The sequence below is a fragment of the Barbus barbus genome (genome assembly GCF_936440315.1).
Source record: "Barbus barbus genome assembly, chromosome: 10".
NCBI lineage: Eukaryota > Metazoa > Chordata > Actinopteri > Cypriniformes > Cyprinidae > Barbus > Barbus barbus.
The window spans coordinates 20184656-20207212 of NC_136738.1; the positions used below are offsets into that span (position 1 = coordinate 20184656).

General features: G+C 37.4%; 1 protein-coding gene across 1 annotated transcript; it reads left to right on the top strand.

Annotated features, from left to right (window-relative positions):
* The first annotated feature begins 672 nt into the window (after window positions 1-672).
* LOC306875765 (T-box transcription factor TBX15-like) lies at window positions 673-21863 on the top strand. The gene is made up of 8 exons (XM_079426489.1): window positions 673-1207; window positions 5296-5503; window positions 7971-8072; window positions 10664-10835; window positions 14377-14544; window positions 15203-15267; window positions 16465-16562; window positions 19669-21863. The coding sequence occupies exons 1-8, from the start codon at window positions 1006-1008 to the stop codon at window positions 20493-20495; spliced, it is 1842 nt and encodes a 613-aa protein (XP_079282615.1). The 5' UTR covers window positions 673-1005; the 3' UTR covers window positions 20496-21863.
* Window positions 21864-22557: the final 694 nt, after the last annotated feature.

Below are 22557 nucleotides of genomic sequence, written 5' to 3' on the forward strand. Positions count from 1 at the left end.
AACATATAGGCTACACAAGGTGATGATATTTTATTATGCAGAGGCAATCTGTAGGCTATTCATAAAAACGGATTCAGTTTTGTGGAGTACAAGAAATCTTTAAGGGAAAGTTATATGAAAAGCACCTAAAGTCTTAGACCAGTAGGTGTAGCTTTCTTGTGGTAATCAAGTTTAATATTAATCAAAATATGCTTTAGCCAAAACGGAAAACGCAATCAAGTTTAACCAGACATGTCATTTACGAAAAAAAAAAAAAAAGAAAAATAGAAATTGTATGCGTGCAAATGGTTAAGCAGCAATTTTAAAGGTCAAATTGGTTGCTTAATTTTACAATGACCCACTGTGACGAATGACAAAAACTTAACATTGTTAGTGAAATATTGTTAAAAATTATTTATCGGGTAGCTAATGATACCAACTAAAAGCGGATTGATTTTTCGCCAAAGGCACACAACCAAATGTTTTCAGAACATAGCAACTTTATCTGCTTGTTAAATCAACTGAGGTTAATTCACTGTAAAATGGCCATCTCCAAATTCTAGCTTAGAGTTTCTAAACCGTGCTTGGTATTTCCCTCTTCTTCCATTGGACGACATATTTTGGCTCTTTCCCTTCCTGCGTTTCCTATTGGTCGTGCTGAACTTGACAAACACTGAGAGGGTTGCCCCTAACGCTTCGAAAAAAGTTATCCAGAAGTGAACATCAATCAGAGAGGACTCAGCGACAGAAAAAGAGACGTGGAGAAGTTGGACGGAGCCTCAAAACAGCGAGATATATTAACGAACTATCTTCTCGGACAAGGTATTGAGCCCAAGTTTCTTCGTTGGGAATGGGTTCTTTTATTTTTAAGCCTTTAAAGGGCATAAATTAGACTTGGGTTTGGATTACCGTCGTCACCGGAGACCTAAATCCACCAGTTATAAACATTTTGCGCGTGCGGCATTCCTGCGCCTGCCGCCTGGACGGAGTTTCTATTTAGCCTCCGCTGGATTTGCATTGGGAGAGATGAGTGACAGGAGACGATCCGCTGCTGCTCTGAGTTCGCGAGCGCACGCCTTTTCGGTAGAAGCCCTGATCGGGACAAACAAGAAGCGGAAGCTCCGGGGCTGGGAAGAAAAGGAACTGGAGCTGTCTATGGAGAGTCTCGCGAGCAACGGACAATTGGGAGACGGCGAGGATCCTGCTAATTGTCTGGATATCGATCCGGGTTAGTGCGTGGTTACATGGCAAACTGAACTGCAGTGCACTCAGTTAACATCCCATATAACATTTGACCGCATCTGCAGACTAACGTTTTGCTCTGGAATAAAATGTTTCAATTAGGCTATAGGCCTGTGTGAGCCCAAATGTCACTTTAATTCAGTAAAGCAATATTATAAATAATACCGAACAACTTTTTTTATTGTTAAATTACTTTGCACAAACTAGTTAAAGATGGTGTTATTTCTATGTCAGTGAAATTTAATTTAAAGTCCTATTTTTTTTAGACAAATCCAAAAGAAAGTCTTCAAGTACAATAATTCATGACCGGCAAATAGGCTAGTGTTGGAATACCACAGCTTTCATTATTCAAAAGTACAAAATTGCATTCTACAATAGAACATTTGTAACTCGTGATTTGTTCATCAAGAAAAGGATCGGTGTTTTAATTCCAACTACTATTAATTAAAATTTAGCGGTTCGTTAAATTTCGGGTAATCCACTGTCAAATCTTGCTCTTGTGTTTTATTAGGTCAAAAGAAGAGTATGCCTTAAACTATTCCCTGTAGATGTCAGTTTGTGCCTGTTATGCCCGTCTCCAGATCGCCTAAAAAGATAAGCGCTCTTGTGAGTTCAGGCTTGCAGGCGCTCACGCACATGTCAGTGTGTGTGTGTGTGTGTGTGTGTGTGTGTGTGTGTTTCTTGGTTTCATCGCTGTAGTTCAACTGTTGCAATGTTAGTCATCACTTCATTAGTCTCGCTTCAGAAGCATTTGCCATTAGGCAGACCATTAAGTCCCACACAACATGCTGCTGACTGATCATTCTGTACCTATTCTGATATAGCCCTCTATTGACGTTGGATTTAAAATATGACTATTCGTCTCATTTTAAAATTAATGGTGAGCACAGATAGACAGAAGTTAGTTCGGCAATTCTGAACCAAAGAGCAGCATTTTTCAGAAGAGGACGAAAATTCCGACAGGTGAGTAGGCCTATCCTTATAACAAAACATTTAATTTTATTTTTCAGAAAGGACAACCGTCAGACAGCGTTCAGTAGGTTACTTTTTAAGAATTTGATTTGATTTCTATGAGATTGCACATTTTGGTCCAACAGGTCACAGTAGGCCTCCGTGTGCACAGATAACGCATTGTATTCGTTCTAAACCAACAATAACAGCAGAAATAATGAAACGTAATTTTTTTCATGTCAAACTGTAAACAATTGGTGCAAATTATACGGGAATCCCAAATTTTGCGTTAACTTATTAGTAGGCCTAATAACCGTAGACCTTTAGGTAGCTATTCTGTAATGACACTTACAGGTTTGGATGGTAAATCCAGGTCATGGATACATTTGAAATAAAATATTTGAATTAGTTAACAAAGCCTTTTAACGTAACTGCGCAATGCTCATGTTCTTAGTTGGCCAAACAGTGAGTCCATATATAGGCTAGAGTAGAATAGAACATATTTTTTGCTACACGACACGAAAAAGGACAACATTGGATTGTGTCATTTAATTAAGCGGCACAATAATTTAATATAATCTAAATAATTTAAGTTAATATTGTTATCTTGTCCCACGCGCATGCATACAGATACACTTCTGATCTATCAGAGGTTGAAATCTTCAGACACGGATGACTCGATTCTGTATTTGAGTCAGTTTCTGCTTCCCTTTGGGTGAGCACAGATGCAAACATTTTTACGTCTTTGAACAACAGCAGCTAGAGTTCTACGTAGATCCCCATCTTGATTAAATTATAGAGAACAATATTTAACTAGCCTAAACGTTATTTATTTATTTATTTTTAAATGCATTTCAAAGTCTCCTAGACGTCGGCGAAGCTGGTAAGGAGCGAATCAACAGCAGGCTTTTATGTTTTTAATTGTAAATCGTTAAACGTTATAAATTAGAAATAAAATTAAGACAAATTTTTCCCCTTTAAAATGTAATTTCTGCCGGCCTTGATTTTAGGCTTGATATCCATCCTCTAATTACCTATAATCCGTATTTTTTACATCATATTTTATATAGCTATAGGCATTATTCAGGACATCACTGACAGTTTAATGTAATATGAGTTTAGACATTTTGGAATAAATAAACATTAAATAATGCGCTCTTTACTTTAATGAATCATACTTTAGATAAAACGTGGACAGTGTTTTATGTGTGACACAAACCAAATATTAATAGTAAAAGGTCTATGATGTTTAATGAAAATACATCAGTAAAACTATGATTTGAGTTCTGTATTTGTTCATACTTAATGACGCCTTCAAATTCTCCAATAAACATTTAGTAAATAGGCTACTTCTAAAGTCTGCCCTCATTAGCGTTTTGTAGTTTTCGGTGTCATTTAAACCATCATGTTTTTACCCCTCGCTTGCATAAATCCCAGAGAGACAGAGTCAAAATGAAAGACGACAGATGTGTACATTTAAAAGGAGTCTTAATCTTTATTTTTATTACTCCCTCTTACATGAGACTGAATGAAGTCCAGCGGAAACAGGTGGTTCTGTTCCTGGTGGATTGGGTTACGCTGCAATTTCATGCTTAGTTCGCCTCTGTCCCAAGAAAAAAATAGGTCATTCACAACTAATTCAAGCTCTATATGGCGAAATTAATTTGTTGATATGAAAGCAGTGTGCTGTAGTAACGGGCAGAAGAAATATTAATCTGCTATTATTAGTAGGCTATAACAGCCTACAAAATATGTGTTTGTATTTGCGCCATTGCATGAACTCAGAGACACAAGATTGACACAGATTTCATTTTTACGCATTCACTTTTCAGTCATAAATTACAGAACAAGTTTGTTCGGAGTAACCTAAATGAACTCCAGGACAGTTGTTAGTCAGCATTGCATGTTAAAGGTGATGTTTTTATATTTGTCCCTCTCTTGTGAAATGATCAGTTATAGTTTGTAGTGTTCAGCTGACGCTGGTAGTCTGCAGTTTGTTGTGTTATGTGGTAAGTAGTAACTCTGGCAGAGGGTATGGCTTGCGGAATGGCTCAATGACAGCAGCTCAGAAACGACGGCACATAGACGGATTTGGATGGTGTTGAGGACATGCCTGATCGCGTGAAAGAGACGATGAGCTTCATTACTGTAATTACCCTGACTGAATCTCTCACGAGGTTGATGCAAAGTCTGACTCGGGCTCTATAGGGTCTCAGAGGGTTCTGTGCGCGGGGTGCTGGTGCTTTGGCCAGGGCTGCTGGCCAGTCTCTGCAGTTTATGGCTGCACAGCATCATTTGCATGACACCGCCAAAACAATCCGGCTCATTTCAATAACCTTTGTAGATTCTGTAGACACCTGAATAAAAAAAATCTGTAGATAATTAAACCACAGTACAACGGTAGGGCCTCACATAGCTTTACTTTAGTCTTTAATCTTATTATATAATCTTATTATATAGGCTACAACATGCCTATATACCACCTTATGCCTAAACATGGTAAATCAAATGAGTTTGATGTGGAAGTTCTAATGATAATTATTTTAAGACGTTAGACAAAAATTAGTTAATTAACTTTAAAGGGTTGTTTTTTTCTACATGATATTCAGCTACCTTTCCCCCAAGACATGGAAAACACCAAGAATGAGTGCATAAAGATCAAAAAGATCTTCGAAATAACTTTTTATTACGAATAGTTTTTATTGACAATTTCGTTTAGGCTATACATAAACTAGGCTTCTATCTAGAATCTTCTATTCGTTCTGTGAATTTTATTTTTGGTGATTAGGCTACTTTTCAGCCAATTTATCGTCAGTTGGGGAAAATGTCATTAGTCTGTTAACCCAGCGCTTGTCCAAAATCATCACACGCCATGTATTTTCAGAAAACACTAAGAAATATTCTAGAGCCAAGGTGCTGAATCAGATTTTCCACTTTTATTTATTTTGCTGAATTGTTTAATTTAACATTCAAAGGCCGCAATCATGATGGTCTGAGCGAATCCAAGTCGTTATCCTTTACGGCTGCAGGTGATCTGGTTCTACCGCTCAATATTGTCAGCAGGCCTCCCGAGGTCTCCTTCGTGCTGCCGGCGATTATAATGATTTTATTTATTCGTTGTAGATTCAGAGGCCAGCCCGGGCTCCGACGGCGAGGGTCTGGCGGAGAGGACGTCGTGCTCCTTCGGCTCCCCGGCGGACCTGACCCCCACCGCCTGCGACCCCTCACCCTCAGCCTCCATGGAGGAGATCCAGGTGGAGCTGCAGTGCGCTGACCTGTGGAAACGCTTTCACGAAATTGGCACAGAAATGATCATCACAAAGGCAGGAAGGTAAACCTTTTATGAAATTGAAAAAATCTACTTGTTCGACATTTTGGATCAGACAGTGGCAGCATATTAAAAAAAAAATTATTCATGTCTCTGGTAGGCTATAGGTAGTAGCTATTTAACCAAATTTAAACAAACATATATAATCGTGTGGAATGGATTTTTAAAAAGTTTTTGGATTCTGAATTTAAGGTTTGTAATACAGTAAATGTCTAAACGGCTGAAATTATTGAAAATGGCATAAGTATATTGCATAATATTTTATTAATATTTATTTTAATAATAATATGCAGTCAATCACACAAAAATGTGATGAATATTCAGATTTAAATGAGTGTGACATAAACAACAAGCTTGAAGCCATTTTTGTTTTGTTTGTTATGAGTCAAATGAAAACCGTGAAACAAAAAGAACGTCTGGGTCAAGGTCATTAAGTGTATTAGCCTATTATTATTATTGTTGTAAACCACGTATTTTTACTTTTTATAAGTCTGATTGTGATATTCATGACACAAAATTAACGATATTTACAATTTTTAACCTTAAAAACATATTTGAAGAATTTTTTTGTTTGTTTAAATATTAACAGACATTTTCTATGTTCACTCCGATAAATGTGCAAGGAATATTTTTTTAGGTCTATTTTTTTTTTTTTTTTTGCTTGATGTTTACATCACGTCTAAAAAAACAAGAAAACGTAGCCTGTTTACGTATTTTTCAGTTACTTTTTCACAAATTGATTAAACCAACAAAGATTATACAAATGTTACATTGAAATTCTAGTTAAGCCTATTTTACTTATGTAAAACTTTTGTTTATCTTGTTTATGTTAATCTCTTTTTTTCTTTTTGACGCGCAAATAATCTCAAGGTAGCATTTGTTTGGCAAAGGGATGTGGCTGCGCACGGGGACTGAAAACATGAAAATCTGTTTTGTGGGCGCTAATGTGTTACATTGGGAAGAAGTTCCTAAACACAAACCACAACCTATTTACATGGCGAACAACGGTAGGGCTATTCTGCTACTTAGCCTTATAACAGGACAACAACAACAACTGTTTCTAATTAATACATTTGAAATATGCTTTTCGTTTTCTTGCTCTTTTGGGCGTCAATTACAGCCCAAACTGAGCATATAACTTAACCTACACAGTTCACAGTAAGACCTTTCGCCCCTTTCTTTCTCGGCGGGATTGCCAGGTATTTCCGTGCCATTTTTACACTTTACGATCAAACCGACATGAAAACATGTCTCCATTTATTGGTGTAATTCCTTGTCTTAAAACACAGGGTGAACTTGTACTTAATACTTCCTGATTGCACTGGATGGCTGTAAAGTAGAGATTATTAATAGAAGTCCATGTTGTGGCTTAGACAAGAAAAAAAGAACCTCGTTAAATGAGCCGTGAAGAATTATTGAAGTGGCTTAAAAAACATCTCTCTACAAAACTTGTTATTTACCCCCCTCAGTTTACAGAGAATATAGAATATACAAACACAAAAATAAAAAGCAACAACAAACTATTTTTATTTCTTAAAAAATGTAAATCTGAATTATAAAATGAACATTAGAAAGGTTTGTTAAAACTATTAAAATATCTCACTCAAATTCGACTGTATTAGCTATTGCTTGGGCCTGCACGACATGATGTTTTCATCATCAATAGACCCTTTCTTCCGATGCTGCTGCAATAAATCTCGAGTGTAGCAATTTTTCGTTGGAGCAGTAAACAATTTTGTTTTCTCCAGAACCATTCATCAAAGTAACTCGTGTCCAAACTATTTAACAAGTTACAGGCTCTTCATTTGTATGTTTTGTAAAAAACAGAGCCTGAAATAATAATTAATCTGATTTTAAGGCAAGACTGCATGAATAGCCGCGTGTATTTTATGCCCCTGCTAATAATAACCCTATAAATTTCGAGGTGTATGGGGTGGGGTGAGCGACCAGACACTTTTCTCTCATTATGAACAAAGAGATTTATGATGTTTAAATGAAAAGACAAAGAAGTTGCTTTTGAAGTGTAAAATGAGGAATTAGCCAAAAATGTCTTGTTAGACACAGGAGTCACGTTTTGAAATATGTCCCTTTTGTTCAGTTTACTTAATTTGTTTGAACTATTTTATAGATATATTTTTTAATTGATCAAAACGTATCTGAGTCCTTCTACTATTTGCTAATGGTCAACACTTTCAAAGATGGTTTGAAAAATATTTTTTTTATTATATTTTATTAATTAATTTATTTTTTGTATGCTTTTGTTGGTGTAAAATTAATGTATTTTTCAATATAACAGACATCACTGTAACACACTATTCTTATTTATATGATTCAATTAATTGGCTTCATCTAATTCATCTTATTTACATTTTGTGTATCATTATTTTTACCATTTTTAGATCATCTTACCATATTTGCCAATCATTAGACTTGTTAGTTAAACATGCAATTGCAATCTGTTCTGTTTCAGGAGAATGTTCCCTGCTATGAGAGTTAAAATCGTGGGACTGGATCCACATCAGCAGTATTACATTGCCATGGACATTGTACCAGTGGACAACAAGAGATACAGGTAAGCACTGCTCCAGAGAGTGTGTAGCACTGTTAGCATGCAGTAGGACAGGAGGAAAATAACCAAATGAACTGGAAATTTGTCTATAAACTGGGACGCTGATCCCTCTTGAAATGGGGTGGGAGATTTACATGAATAAGCAACACTGACGGCAACCCTGATAGAGCTGCCATATCAGCATTGAAGGCGGTGTAGTGTGTCCCTGTGATTTTGCTCTCACCATGACAACTTTCCATCACACATGCTTACAGACAAGCTTTATTTGAATGCAGCTAAAGCCTGCTTGTACGGACTGCAGTAGTGCACTTGTCCTTTCCATAATTACATGAGCCTTGTTACAAACTTGTTCCCAAATTAAGTTGATTTTTATTTAATAGTTATTAATAAAGACCTAATGATCAACAGAATTGGTTAGCTCATCTTCTTCCTACAATCACCATTAATCCAGAAATGCATCTGATTTTTGTTTGGATTCAGTGAAACTATTTGAGTTGTGTTTATGCTTTAGTCCCACATGCTGATATCTGAGAACAGAACTGGAAACGGCTGAAATCTGTACTCTGTTTCAGGGGATAAGAAGCAAAAGGAGGATATATTTTTCATTAGTCATACATCAGTGCAACACATTTAAATAAAATGTGTTTCTGTTTTTCAAAACTTTAAAAGTCTGCAACAATTTATGCAGCAACCCAACATTTTCTCATATTTTCCTATTTTTTTTTTTAAATAAGCACAATAAACATTGTGGATGTTACTGTATTAATTACATTGTGACACTTAAGTGGACAGCGCAATAATCTTCCAGTTCAATTATATTTAGATTAATGTATGCATTTACTGAAAATAAAACCACAGCCATTCCAGGATTGGCCTTGAAGACCACCATTTAGAGCCCCCAAATATCATGGATTTTAGAAGCCAAAAGATCTTGTAAAATTAAATAGGATTTTCTTCCTGGCTGGGGAATTTACCACAAGGCTTTGCAAACGGAGCAAAGAGCTGTCACTGGAATGCCTCATGTGTCTCAAGGGCTCGGGTCTGGAAACGCAGCCTTTATTGGAATTTACTCACTTTACTTAGGCGCACTGCCCTTTTCAAGGGACATAGAGTTTATACAAGACTTGTTAAATCTTTCTTTACGTGTTACTTGAATTACTTTGCTCTTTAATGTGACTATTTGGTATGGCGTATATTTGAGAGAAGAAGTAGGAAAATATGGAGCGGCCCAGATTTTCAGATTTCTGTTGCAGGCGCTCTCTTAATTTATTCATAAATATCCTGTGTGCACTGGCTGCCTTTCACCCTTTCTCCGTTTAGGTGTTGCCCTGTTTGTCTCTTAGTTTTTCTTTGTCCATGCCGCTGTCAACTTCAGGCATGCCCGTCTTTTTCCTCTTATTTTTTTTCCACAAAATAAACGCACATGGTGCAAACTCAACTCGATGTAAATGCAGCGCTCATGCTCTGATCCACACTTCAGAGTATCGCTTACTCTGTCAGTAAAGTAACCCAATATATAACATGGTCTATATGCTGCTGTGTTGTGTGCATAAGATTAAAACCAATTAAAAAATTAAAGTTTCTGTATTAGACTGGAGGGTCCTTACAATTATAATAACCCCATTTTTGCTTTTTTTTCCTTCTTCTAAATATATGTAAATGCTTTTGCATACAGTGTAGTGCATGTGTAAAATATTGCTGGACTCTAATGGGCAGTCGCTCCAACATCTGTCCAAAAAGGTGTCACATAAAGTTGGATCTTTATTGATTGTGCTAGTGCCAGATGGCAGATTTATGAAAGATGAAAGAGGGCTAATCAAATTTCCAGTCCTTTTTGGTCTTCGGTTTCCCTTTTCTTTAACACTTTCCCTGCTACATGGAGCATAACCCTAAACAGGACTCCAAACAGGAAATTACAAAAATGCCTGGCAATATATGTGCATGTGTGCGAAGGACGAACAACGTGTGAGTGTTTTTGTTAAAGCACACATTTTGTACGGATAAATATGGCCTTTATCTAGATCAACAGATTAATGTGCATGAACACACATGCACGCCAAGCACATTCATGTCCGCAATAGTGGGGTGCTCTGGGAGAGAATAAGATAGACACGGAGGATGTTAAATGCTGCCAAGCAATAACAAAAGGGGCCAAATGAGAATTTCGTTCATGTTTGAGAGCTGGGTGATGGCTTTGGCAGAGGCGTCGCAGTTAAGCACTTTCAACTGTTCGCATGGCCAGAACTAAAGACATACAGCTGTGCCTCAGGCAGTCAGCTGAGGAAATGCCCTGCAAACAGCACTTTAGGAATGCTCGCATGTATCAGAACCTTTTCAATGCTTTCCATTAATTATGTTAATGTAAACATACTTTTGCATACCTTTTAGCATGGGTTAGTATTTTATAATAGTCCAAAAAATAAGGTTCAATAGGATATTTTGTTTATCTTGAATTTGTATGGTCTGTTAGAAGTGTTTTGAACAATCAAAAGTTGGATTTATGAGTGCATGAGTAATGTTTGGTATTGTTAACAACACTGACTCATAGGCCACAGGAACAGAGCATCATGGCAACTATATGCTCATTTTTGCAGGTATGTGTATCACAGCTCAAAGTGGATGGTGGCAGGAAACGCGGATTCGCCAGTGCCGCCCAGGGTCTACATCCACCCGGATTCACTCGCTTCAGGAGACACCTGGATGAGACAAGTGGTCAGCTTTGACAAACTCAAACTCACCAACAACGAGCTGGATGATCAAGGCCATGTGAGTGCACACTTAATTGTTGTCGTCTTATTTTAATTATTTCTTTTTTTATATATACTATCTTAACTGTTTGTGATGTACAGCACTTTGGAGTTACTGTGCAGCCTGTAAAGTGCTTTATAAATAAATAAATACAAAATACAAATTAATTACAGTCAATGCAATGCTGTTGCCATTGTATATACATACACTAGTGTTCAAAAGCTCAATTTTATTATTATTATTTTTTTTTTAAAGAAATGAATACTTTATTCACTGCTTAATTGATTAAATGTGACCATAAAGACATAGGATTTATATTTCAAATAAATGTTGTTCTTTTGAACTTTCTATTCATCAAACAATCGTGAAAAATATGTATCATGGTTTCCACAAAAATATTAAGCATGCAGCACAACTGTTTTCAACACTGATAATAATAAGAAATGTTTCTTGAGAACCAAATCAGCATATTAGAATGATTTCTGAAGGATCATGTGACACTGAAGACTGGAGTAATGACTGGTGAAAATTTAGCTTTGCAATCACAGGAATAAATTACATTTTATAATATATTATTTTAAACTTTAACAATATTTCACATTTGTTCAATAAAAGCAGCTTTGGTGAGCATAAGATACTTAAAAATCTTACAACCTCAGATTATATATTTGATTTCTAATATAAAGTGATAGACACCAACTCATTATACTACAAAAAATACAATATTTGCTCATTAAATATATGCGTTTGAGTGAGGAGATGTTGCATACACCTGCTTCTCCACATCACTGTATTCATAACACACACTAGTTGATAGATTACAATCCCCCTATCTCCCCAAAAGACATCTGTATATTCTTTCAAGCAAGAAAATCATTATTCAGTGTATTCACTGAAGAACTGGCAAAACTGGAAAAAGATGGATTTTATTGTACTTGACTGATACCCGTCTGTGCTGAACAACAGCTGAATACATATGGAATGTATGTACATGTTATTGTTTGGAAATACATTCATTTTTTTCCAACATATATGAATTGTTTTCAAGTATGGTCTTCGAAACTTTGGTTTTTGTGTCACTGTTGGAGTGTGACTTTCTTGTGCCTGGCTCTGGTCTGAGGCTCATACTACAAGAGTGAGTGCACAGGGATGATTTTATTATCAGACCATCAGAAGACACTCTTATCCCCAGCACGTTTTGTTAGGTCGTCATGGTTATGTATTGTTCAGTGACAGTGAGAAATGGGGTGATCCATCCAGCTCTGTCCAGAATAATGAGACCCACAAGAAAAATGTGCTTAATTAGCTCAGTATGATTTTAAAGGCTTAGCCCTTATGTTTTCTTTCAATGTTTCCTCATGTTTTGAGATTGACTGTTTTGGGGTCCCAGAAAACCCAGTGTTTAAAATGTAAAAATAAAATTAATAAGTTGATATATTATAATTGATATTATGTACATATTGAAATATGCCTTATCAAAACCCAGTTGGCAGATATTATTCAAACTAAGTGCTTGTCTTTAAGATAGATGTGCACTCAGATAAGTGATTGTTTTGCAGTGTAGTATAATATTTTTGCTTGGGGTCTTTAAGCTATTGTAACATAATTCTTCATTTAATTGCATGTAATTAATTTTAATTTGTAAAATGGAAATTACTCATCTAATTATGATTACATTATTAATTTTCATTGACCACAACCAGATGTACATGTGATATCGAATTCCCATCTTCCACTGTTGCATGAATGATTCTCACTAAATACTAATTCCATGTTAATACTATGTTATTAGTTGCCCTATTAAGTTATAAATCACGTAATTTAGCTTGAGTGCGTTTCTTTCTTTAAATATGTGGTTGTTGAGTGTCACGGTGTATTGTTTGTTGGATGGGTTAAATCCTGATTTGAAATTACTTTTTGTGTGTGCAAGAATGTCCTACACATTTAATAGCAAATGTTCAACAACAACAAAAAAGTAAATTGATTTAAAAAAAATTCTCAACATAATGTTTAATTCTGACTAAATATTTTTACATTTGTGCAACAAACATAGATCAAATACATTCTAACTTAATTTTTTATTGCATGGAAAAGAATTACTCGGTGTTAAACAAATGTTTTAAAATGTATTGCTCTGAAACAGAGCAATGATATTGTTTGATTAATGTGACTATTCACTTTTAATTGTAGCCGTATAGAGTAGCCCATGACCAGTGGAATAGTGCTGTTGAACTGACAGCAGAGAGTATAGAATAATTGCACATGACAGGCTCCAGATTCTTTACAGAGAGATACAGTGTATCAGTATTTTAGATGCAGGGTTGGTGTGGGTATAATAGTTGCCTTAGGCCACATCTGTGAACTTCTCTGCTCTAGTGGCATCTCCTCTGCATATGGGGCTGTTTTGGCTCGAGTCACTGATGCTATCACTCGACTATTCTGACAAATGTAATAACATATGGGTGTTACAACTGCAGCAGGCTGGTGGTTTTTCAGGAAGAGGAGAGGGGACTTTTCTTATACCAGAAGAATAAAGAGACTTTATTTTTTGTTCGCCTGGAGGGCGAGCGAGGGCCGGAATTGAAGTTAACCCTGGAACGTCCTGTGTGGGACCTCGCCGTCATGGAATATACAAACCTCACGTTCTTCCTTCTGACAAGAAATTATTTAGATTGCAGTTTCATCGCAAAGACGATATCTATCTATCTATCTATCTATCTATCTATCTATCTATCTATCTATCTATCTATCTATCTATCTATCTATCTATCTATCTATCTATCTATCTATCTATCTATCTATCTATCTATCTATATATATATATATAATTTCAGATTTAGCACATTTTAAATATGTATGTATATGTAAATTGAATATCGTATGTGTGTCAAACTTATACAGTATATACTTTAACAGCTTTAGTTAGTTGTGTGGTTCAACTTAGTGTAACTTTGGCACTCATAAAGTTCCTTTTTTTGTGCTCAGATATCACCTTAAAATTCTTTTTTGGCCCTAGACAATGTTCTGAATCCTGAATATCTCAGATCTGTGGAATTACAGCAGTGTGGCTTTGAACACTTCCTCTTTGCAGTCAGTCTTCATTGAGCTGGTGTTGTCTGGCCTTGGGCAGCACTGGGCTCTCCTGGGCTGTGCATTTGGATTGGATAGGAAGTGGGGAGCTGGAATATTAAATTTACTGTCATCAAGCTGTTTTGCAAAGGCCTCTCTTCTCTTGCTTGACCTCCTCGGTTGCGGTGGACCCAGGAGACGCACACTGACACTGGGAGTAATTAGAAACAGACTAAGGGCCGGAGGGAAGGCTACAGCCTCCGTGCTCTGACGCCAACACATCGGTGTGAGATACTCACCCTCGAGTCGGCCTGATTCATATCTCATCAACATGTGTACACACTGTGATACAGCATGTTCTCATTTTGGACCAAGCGGCTTTGATATTCACAGCTTCATCATGCCACAGACATTTAATCCATACAGCTGCAGAAATGTGCTCTTATGGTTGCGTCGGAGTAGCTGATGATATGACTTTCTTTATTTCTAGGTCATCCTGCACTCGATGCACAAATATCAGCCCCGTGTCCACGTGATCCGGAAAGACTTTAGCAGCGAGCTCTCTCCAACCAAATCTGTTCCTACTGGAGAAGGAGTAAAGACGTTCAGCTTCCCAGAGACCGTCTTCACCACGGTCACAGCCTACCAGAACCAACAGGTCCATTACTGACTGTCAGTGTACAGCACATAGTTCAGGTGTTAATGAGTCAAAATATATGAAAGTGTCTGAATAGGATATTTTCATATGCAACTAGGAATGCACTAAAATTCCAGATTAATTATTTTTGTGTTATGGCTGATAAATGATAAATGGTCGATATTAAAATTCTATACTACATTTTGTCTAAATGACAAACACTAAAAACTAAAATCAATTGTTTTATATTATACAAGTGAATTTAGACATTACAGCAGTATAACATTCAGTATGAAAAATGGAAATTCATTTAGATTTTTGCCAAAAATCACTTTTAGCAGTGTAAATTTATAAATCGTTAGTAATTTTTAAAGATTAATTTAAGAGCACAAAAACAGAAAGAGCATTAGCTAATCTAAATGTAAAAATAGAGAAAATGATCATGCACATTTAAATAATATATATATATATACCAATAATTGACAGATACCAATAAACCAATGTGGTACTAATATATTGAGCGCCCCAAAATAAATCTATAATATGCATCAGTTTCAAAACTCACAAATTGAAAAAAGGCATTTTGTTATGTTTATTATTAAAGTGGTATGATAAAAGTGTCTGAATATGTCAAAATATTATTAAATGAGTCTGTTCTGGACTTCTTCTCTTGTAACAGATTACCCGTCTAAAGATCGACCGCAACCCATTTGCCAAAGGATTCCGGGACTCAGGAAGAAACAGGTAGATTTTCAGGAAATCTTACCCTTGCTCCGTATTGTCCATGCTGTGTGCGCAAATACACACATATCTCGGCAGTGGCCTTTCATATGGATATGAACCCCAGGAGATCCCTCCTAATCTCATGTCCCGCTACATTAAAATCACTCTCTCGTTCGGCTGCCAAAAAAGCGTAGTCGATCTGTGATAAAGCTATCTGATTGAGGGTATTGGAAAGAAAAATGCCTCTCTTTCCTTTTCTTGCTTTTTTAACTCCTTTCCCTCAATCTCGCCCACCCTTTCTCTCGTCTTTCTTTCCCTCTTGCTGTATTTCCATGCACTTCATTGCTCTGTCTCTATAAGATGCGAGTCATATACTACGAGAAAGTCTGAGACAGACCCTCAGCACATGAAAGCACGCTTGCATCTGGAGAGTATTATCGCCACAGATATTTGAGACATCTTTTTTCATTTTTCAAACAATAGACCGCTTGATTTATGAACTAGCGTCAGATTTTCATTGCAGAAAAATAGAGATGAAAAGATTATTCAGGAGTAAGATATATATAGAAAATATTCTTGCCCTCACACATATATCCTTATAAAACTAATGCTAATAAAATACTTTTTCATACAATAAAACAGTTGATCAGGCACAAAGTAACCACAGTTCCATTTATGCACTGGATCCTTCTCATCTCAGTTTACAAACCGCAGATTAAGTTGTAATGTTAGCTTTTGATGATCGGTGGAGTCAGTTTTGCTTAACCAAGCTGTAAATCAGTATTTTAATGTAAATCACAATCAGTGATGTATTATATTAAAGGAAAATATAAGTCTTTCATTTGGTGACCAGTGTTTGGATTCAGTCTCAGCCAGTGCATCAGTGAGTTATTAGAGCGTCTCACTAACAAGCAGAAAGGAATAGAGAATTATTGCCACTTAAGCTGTGCGGCGAGGGCCGATGCAGGGAGCGCTGCAAAGAGGAGTAAATCACACAGGAAGGGGAGCCATGTACAGAGCACAGATGAAACATCACCCAGATTTATGTGCACAGTAAAAAAACTGCTCCTTTTTACAGGCTCCAGTTTCCTCAAACTCCCCCTCTCTTGTTCTCCCTTTTTGCCGCTGCCTCATGTGCATAATCTGACTGGCTCACCTGTTTTCTCTGCCATCTCACGTCTCTTCTTCCGGCTTTCTCTGTCACTGTCCCTCGTGCAGGACTGGGTTGGAGGCAATAATGGAGACGTATGCTTTCTGGAGACCTCCAGTGAGGACGCTGACGTTTGAAGACTTCACGAACATGCAGAAACAGCAAGGTATGCGGAGATGTTTTTAACATGCATTAAAGTTACTGTGTGGCCACAATAATTACATACCTCAGTGGATTTATGAATGACTCTAAGCCTGTAGGGAGCTCTGCAATGGGTGGGACAAGTTGGACAATCTTGTGTTTCTGTGTCCAAGAGTGAGGTTGTCAGATCTGTAGTTTGCCCAAATATTAAACCACATTATAGCTTTATGTGAGAAAGTGTGCAAAAATTATTTCATTAAATCATTATTTAACGAATTAAATATACATTTAAATTCACATATTCAAAATGTAATATCATTATTTGCTAAATAATTTTTTTTCAGTCTGATCTTTTTGAAAACGCAATGAATGATTCATTCACTAATCCAGCTGATCCAGCTCTCAAGCTAAACTCATTGATTCAATATTCTGGGAAAGATTATCAGTGAATAACTACATACATTTCAGTCTGTTCCTCAAACAACGTGATCGTATGATTTCATATACCACACAAGAAGTATAGACCACTTTTATGGTACTTTGCATTTGTTTTGAAACAGCATAAGGGTGAATAAATTATGACAGGTTGAGTCATTCAAAAGTAAAAGTCTTCTTGTGGATTGTGCTAAAACCATCTCTATAGCTTAGTCTCTTACTCATAGATAATGTTATGGCCCAGATGATCAAATGCTGATGTAACTACTTTTTCCCCCCCGTCATAAGGTAAGAGTAATGTGAGCATGGTATTTTGTCTGAGTTGACATCTGTTTGTCGTCACAAACTTCACGAAACAGATTAAATGTTAATTAAAGTTCTTGCACGGCTGACAAAACATTGTGTTCTCTCCCTTCGCCCCTGCCCTCGCAGCCCCAAACTGACTACCCTCAAGAACTACATGCAGATCTATTGGAGTAATTAGTTGTTCTCAAAGCACCACTGAAGCCTCTCACCCCAGCCTGACAACAGGGGGAAAACATGACATCACCGTGAGGTCTCCTTTCCCTCAGCCAACAGAACAGAACCACGTCAAGTGAATCAGAACTCAGCTGTATTATCGAATGCATATGGAGCTGGCCTAAGCCTCAGCCAAGAGAGTTCTGAATTATTTAGTTTCTTTCCCATTCCGAGCTGCAGAGCAGACTAGATTTTCAAAACAACAAACTGAGTGCTGGCCAACTTCTCATTAATAAAGAAATATGTGGTAGATATCCCACCACTATCATTCAGTTCCAAGTGTTTGACTTATTCGCTGTGCATATGTGCCAGTGAATTTTTCTCTCTATGAACATATGCCCAAATGCTGCCTGTCATACTGAGAGAAGACGGCCAGTGCTCTATTGACCAGACATGCGTGCTATGAAACTCAAGCCACATTTGCATTCAACATTTGTCACATTATCCCTGGGATGGTTGTAGCTGACAAGACATGTAATGGGCTTTTCACACTGTGCGTAACCTCTGGTTATTGTCTCTTTATACTTGCTTTCAAAACCAGGAAAACCAATGTCTCACACAGAGGTAACCCCGTATTTTGGTGCCAAATGTATACAGTGTGAAACGAAGCTGTGTTAGAATGTAATGGCCAATTGTTTCACAACAAACAACCAGCAACTGAACAGTGCTTGTCTTATTAAATATTTATGCACTTTAAATAGGCACAAAAACTTTCATAAACTGTATTTGTTTCAGTGTTGAGGTCAAAATCAAAATGTCAAACAGTGATGGAAAATGTTTTTGAGTGAAGAAGAGAACATTTGATTCGTATACTCGTGGTATGAAAAGTATATTGAATACAAACGGTGCTCAGTATAAGCCCAGCTGATATGCAAGAGCGAGACAAGCCATTATTAAACAGGCTGCATACTGTGTTCCAATAAATCATACTGACACTGAAAATCTGCAAAGAACAGCGTTAACCCGTGGTTTAAAAATGTACTCTTTTAAAAGTTTGGGGTCAGTACTTTTTTTGTTTTTGAAAGAAGGATTTATTTGAGCAAAATAAAAACTGTAATATTGTTAATTATTAATATAATTATTATTACAATATATAATAAATGTTTTTATTTTAATATATTTTAAAATATATTTTTTCCTGTAATGACAAATCTGAATTTTCAGTAGTCATTACTCCAGTCTTCAGTGTCACAAGATCCTTCAGAAATTATTCTAAAATGCTGTTTTCCTGCTCAAGAAACATTTCTTATTATTACATTATTATTATTATTATTATTAAACAGCTGTGATGTTTAATATTTTTGTGGAAACTATTATACTTTTTCAGAATTCTTTGATTAAACAGAACTTTTTATTAAACACAATTTAATGCATCCGTGCTGAATAAGTATTGCCATTTATATATTTTCTTTATTAAATTACTAAAATAAAATAATATTACCCAGACTTTTCTCTTTTAAATCTGAATTCCTCACCCAGGGTATTAGATTGAGAAGTGTTGGAAATAACCTAGGATTCTGTTAGGTCAGTTTTTAGAATGACCAGCAGTTAACAATTTTAATTATAAACCTTTTATTACAGACCAATAATTCTAGACCTTAAGGGAAAAACCCCTCAAATTCTGTCATCATTCACTCACCCCCATGTCGTTCCAAAAAATATATTTTGAAGAATTGTTTCTGTCCATACAGTGAGAGTCAGTTGGGTCCACAATTGGTCCTCACTTACTTAGTGTATGGAGAAAAAACCACTGACATTTCAAAATATGTTATTTTGTGTTTCACAGAAGAAATAATATCATACAGGATTGGAAAGGCATGAGTCAATCCCTTTAGGAAAGCTCAGCAACTTTTGGAGAATGTAGAATAGCACTATGGAGATGAGCGCTCCATTATGGGTTAATTCGTGGGACTTGTTGCCAGGTTTGAACAGGCCTCCCTTGTAACCAGATGAAATGCTGTCCCTAAGGAGCCATGGTGACTGCTCGTGGTCCACGGGATGAAATAAGAGATACGCTCTTCGTGTGATTGTTGGACGGTGTGTGTGTTTTCAGAGCTGGCTCTGTCTCACCGTTCTCCTCTTGTGTGTGCACTTATTCTTCATGCATAGGAACGTGTATCCACAGTGTGTCTTTGGGGTTTGGATGTTTCTGAATGTTTGCTGACTCTGTTTTTCAGGAGGGAGCACTGGCACCTCTCCCACTACCTCCAGCACTGGCACTCCATCTCCCTCCGGTGCGACACACCTCCTCTCCCCTTCCTGCTCCCCTCCTACTTTCCATCTGGCACCCAACACCTTCAATGTGGGCTGCAGGGAGAGCCAGCTGTGTAACCTGGGCTTGTCTGAGTACCCCGCATGTGCCAGGAGCAACATGGCCGCTCTGCAGGGCTACGGAGGACTGGCCGACGGCTCCTACGGCCGCCTCCAGACCACAGGAGGCGCTGTAACCTCTGCCCAGGGCTCCGATTCCTTCCTGCCTCAGAGGACTTCCTCTCTCATCGCTGCCGGAATGCAGGGAGGGGCTCACGCCTCATTGGCTGCTGGTAACGGCAGCGGCGGAGGCAAGATGGATGCATATGGAAGTCAGCTGGCCTCCTTTCCCGCGTCCCAACTGCAGTACGTCATGCAGGCAGGGGCGAGCTCCGCCTCTGGGTCATCGGCTTCATCCAGCTCCTCCCCTTCCTCCGCCCACATGTTCTCTGGGAGCCATCATCATGTGCAGCAGAGCACATATAACGCCTTTTCTCTTCACAATCCCTACAACCTGTACGGATACAACTTCCCGGCCTCACCGCGCCTGGCGGCCAGCCCGGAGAAACCTCAGGGTGGCTTACTGTGCTCCTCCTCCTCTGCTGGAGCGTTTGCCGAACGTCAGTACCTGTCCAACAGTGGCATGGACAGTATGCACATGATCAGCAACCCCGCCGGCAGCCAACAGGGGTCTGGCAGCTGTGATGGCCGCCAGTATGGCTCCTCTTCACAGATGTCCATGCACATGGTTTGAAGCCATTGAAAATAAACCGAAAACAGATCAAAACACCAAACAGGAACAGCTGCTGCAGTTTTTTTGCTCAGTGTTACTGGGTTTTCGGAGGTTTATTATTCAAAATTTCTGACACATTGGCGTGAGCAGTTTGCCATTGTGACACTGATGACACCAGCAGTTCAGTGTGGACTTTTTACACACATGCCTTATCAATCGGCAGACTAAAATGGAGTTGAAGTGTTACTTGCCATCAAAACGAATGGATATACAAGTTAAAAAATTGCCCTTCCAACTTGACTGTTGTTGTTGCTGACCTGTCGATCTCAACAATGTGCAAACTGAAGTAAATCAACTGAGTTCTGATTTTTATAAAATGGATTCTGATGAGGATTCATATTTGGTGCAATAATGACAGCAATAATGGTCCCTTAAATATCCCACAAGAACAAGAAACATCAGCCAGAACATGAACAAAATGCCCTCAAAACTGTGAGCGAATAAGTGTTGTCAGTATTACATTTTCGTTGTTGATAGTATATGATGCTTGTTATGGGGTCGTGATGCGATGTTGTAAGCTCACTGACTCTTTCAGAGATGAGGGGTCTCATGATGGCAAAGTAAAATCCTCCTGTAATAACAGGGTCTCTGTACGGTTCTGACCATCTGTACTGAAATGCTAAACCTTTGCCTGTTGGTTTGGAAAAGGCTTAACCATATCCTGAGTGGAACATAACATTTGAGCAATAGTGAATGCACGCAAAGCACATAGGTTTTAAATTGTTGTTTGGATAAAAACCATAGGAAGACAAGGTATATGCTTTGGAGTGTTTGTAAATGAATATATTTAAATGCTAAGCAATTATATGGCCAGTGTATGTTGAATTTAAATAGTGTGTTGAGTAATGAGCAATAATGTTTTAGGCTTTTAAGACTGTAAATAAGTGCCAAGCACATAAAGCTCATTAAATAAATATTATAAGTCCTCTGTATGTCTATTGAAAAAAAAAATCAAGCATGTTCTGTTGCTTTTAGTTGTGGTTTTGAAATGACATCATGCAGTATACAGTATGATGATCTCAAATCAGAAATGATCATAGATTTGACCTATATTGAATAGCTCAATGATTAAAAAAAAAAGTTGAACTACGCACACAATTTCATACAGAAAGCATAAGGATTTAAGTCCAAAAACTTAAGAAAGTTGTTTTTACTAATCAAATGCAATCTATCTCATGCCCTATTATTTTCCCCTCTATTATAATCATGGGCTTGAGATAAAGAGAAAGCAAAAATGATTATTTGAAAGTCAATATGTGTAAAAATAAATGTGTAAAAACAAAGGATTGATCCTGCTGTTCTCTTTGAAATAAAGAAGAAAGAGACGACCATGTGGATCAAATTCATCCTTTTCACTTTGGTGATGCATATAAATATGCCACCTGTTTAAAGAGAGCGAATGAGGGCAAGAGGGATTGGGAAGAGAGGAATCTGTTAAACGCTGGATGTGGGTAATTTTTACATTTCTGGTTTTAATATGTCTGCTCTTAATACGTTTACAGTATGTATTTATGATCACTTCTTTCATGTCTGGGCTTTGGTCCTCATTATCCCGGCACAGACTTCACTGATTTAAAAGCACAATCAGCATCTATTACATGGATGTCTTCAGAAGTGAGTACATTTTTTCTCTCTTTCTCTCTGTTCCTCTATTTTTCTTCTTTCTCAGATCACTTCCCATCATGTGCTCGGTTCCAACCATGAAATATCATATCTGAATCATCATCAGAAAGTAAACTGGGTAGAAGACCGTGGAGACATCTCTCTGTATTAGAAACACCTGTTTTCCAAGCGCAGCTCTAGTAATGACTGGATATGCAATCGAAGAGTGCATGATTTCATAATTTGGCACATCTCCATCTATGTAGACATTATTTCCAATAATTATGTTCATTTATTTGTCTGGTACTTTGAAACAAAGCTCTGCTAAAATTTCAAATAAACTTGTGTAAAACCGCTGTAAAAATGAACCATGGCCTCTCACACCCAGAACGGACAGGTAAAATATGAATGTTGAAGTGTA

Excerpts from the sequence above, each read along its gene's own strand:
- LOC306875765 (XM_079426489.1), top strand. The coding sequence starts at position 1,006 with ATGAGTGACAGGAGACGATCCGCTGCTGCTCTGAGTTCGCGAGCGCAC. Across the intron at positions 10,836-14,376 it reads AGCTGGATGATCAAGGCCAT|GTCATCCTGCACTCGATGCA; the intron begins GTGAGTGCACAC and ends CTTTATTTCTAG. Across the intron at positions 15,268-16,464 it reads CGGGACTCAGGAAGAAACAG|GACTGGGTTGGAGGCAATAA; the intron begins GTAGATTTTCAG and ends TCCCTCGTGCAG.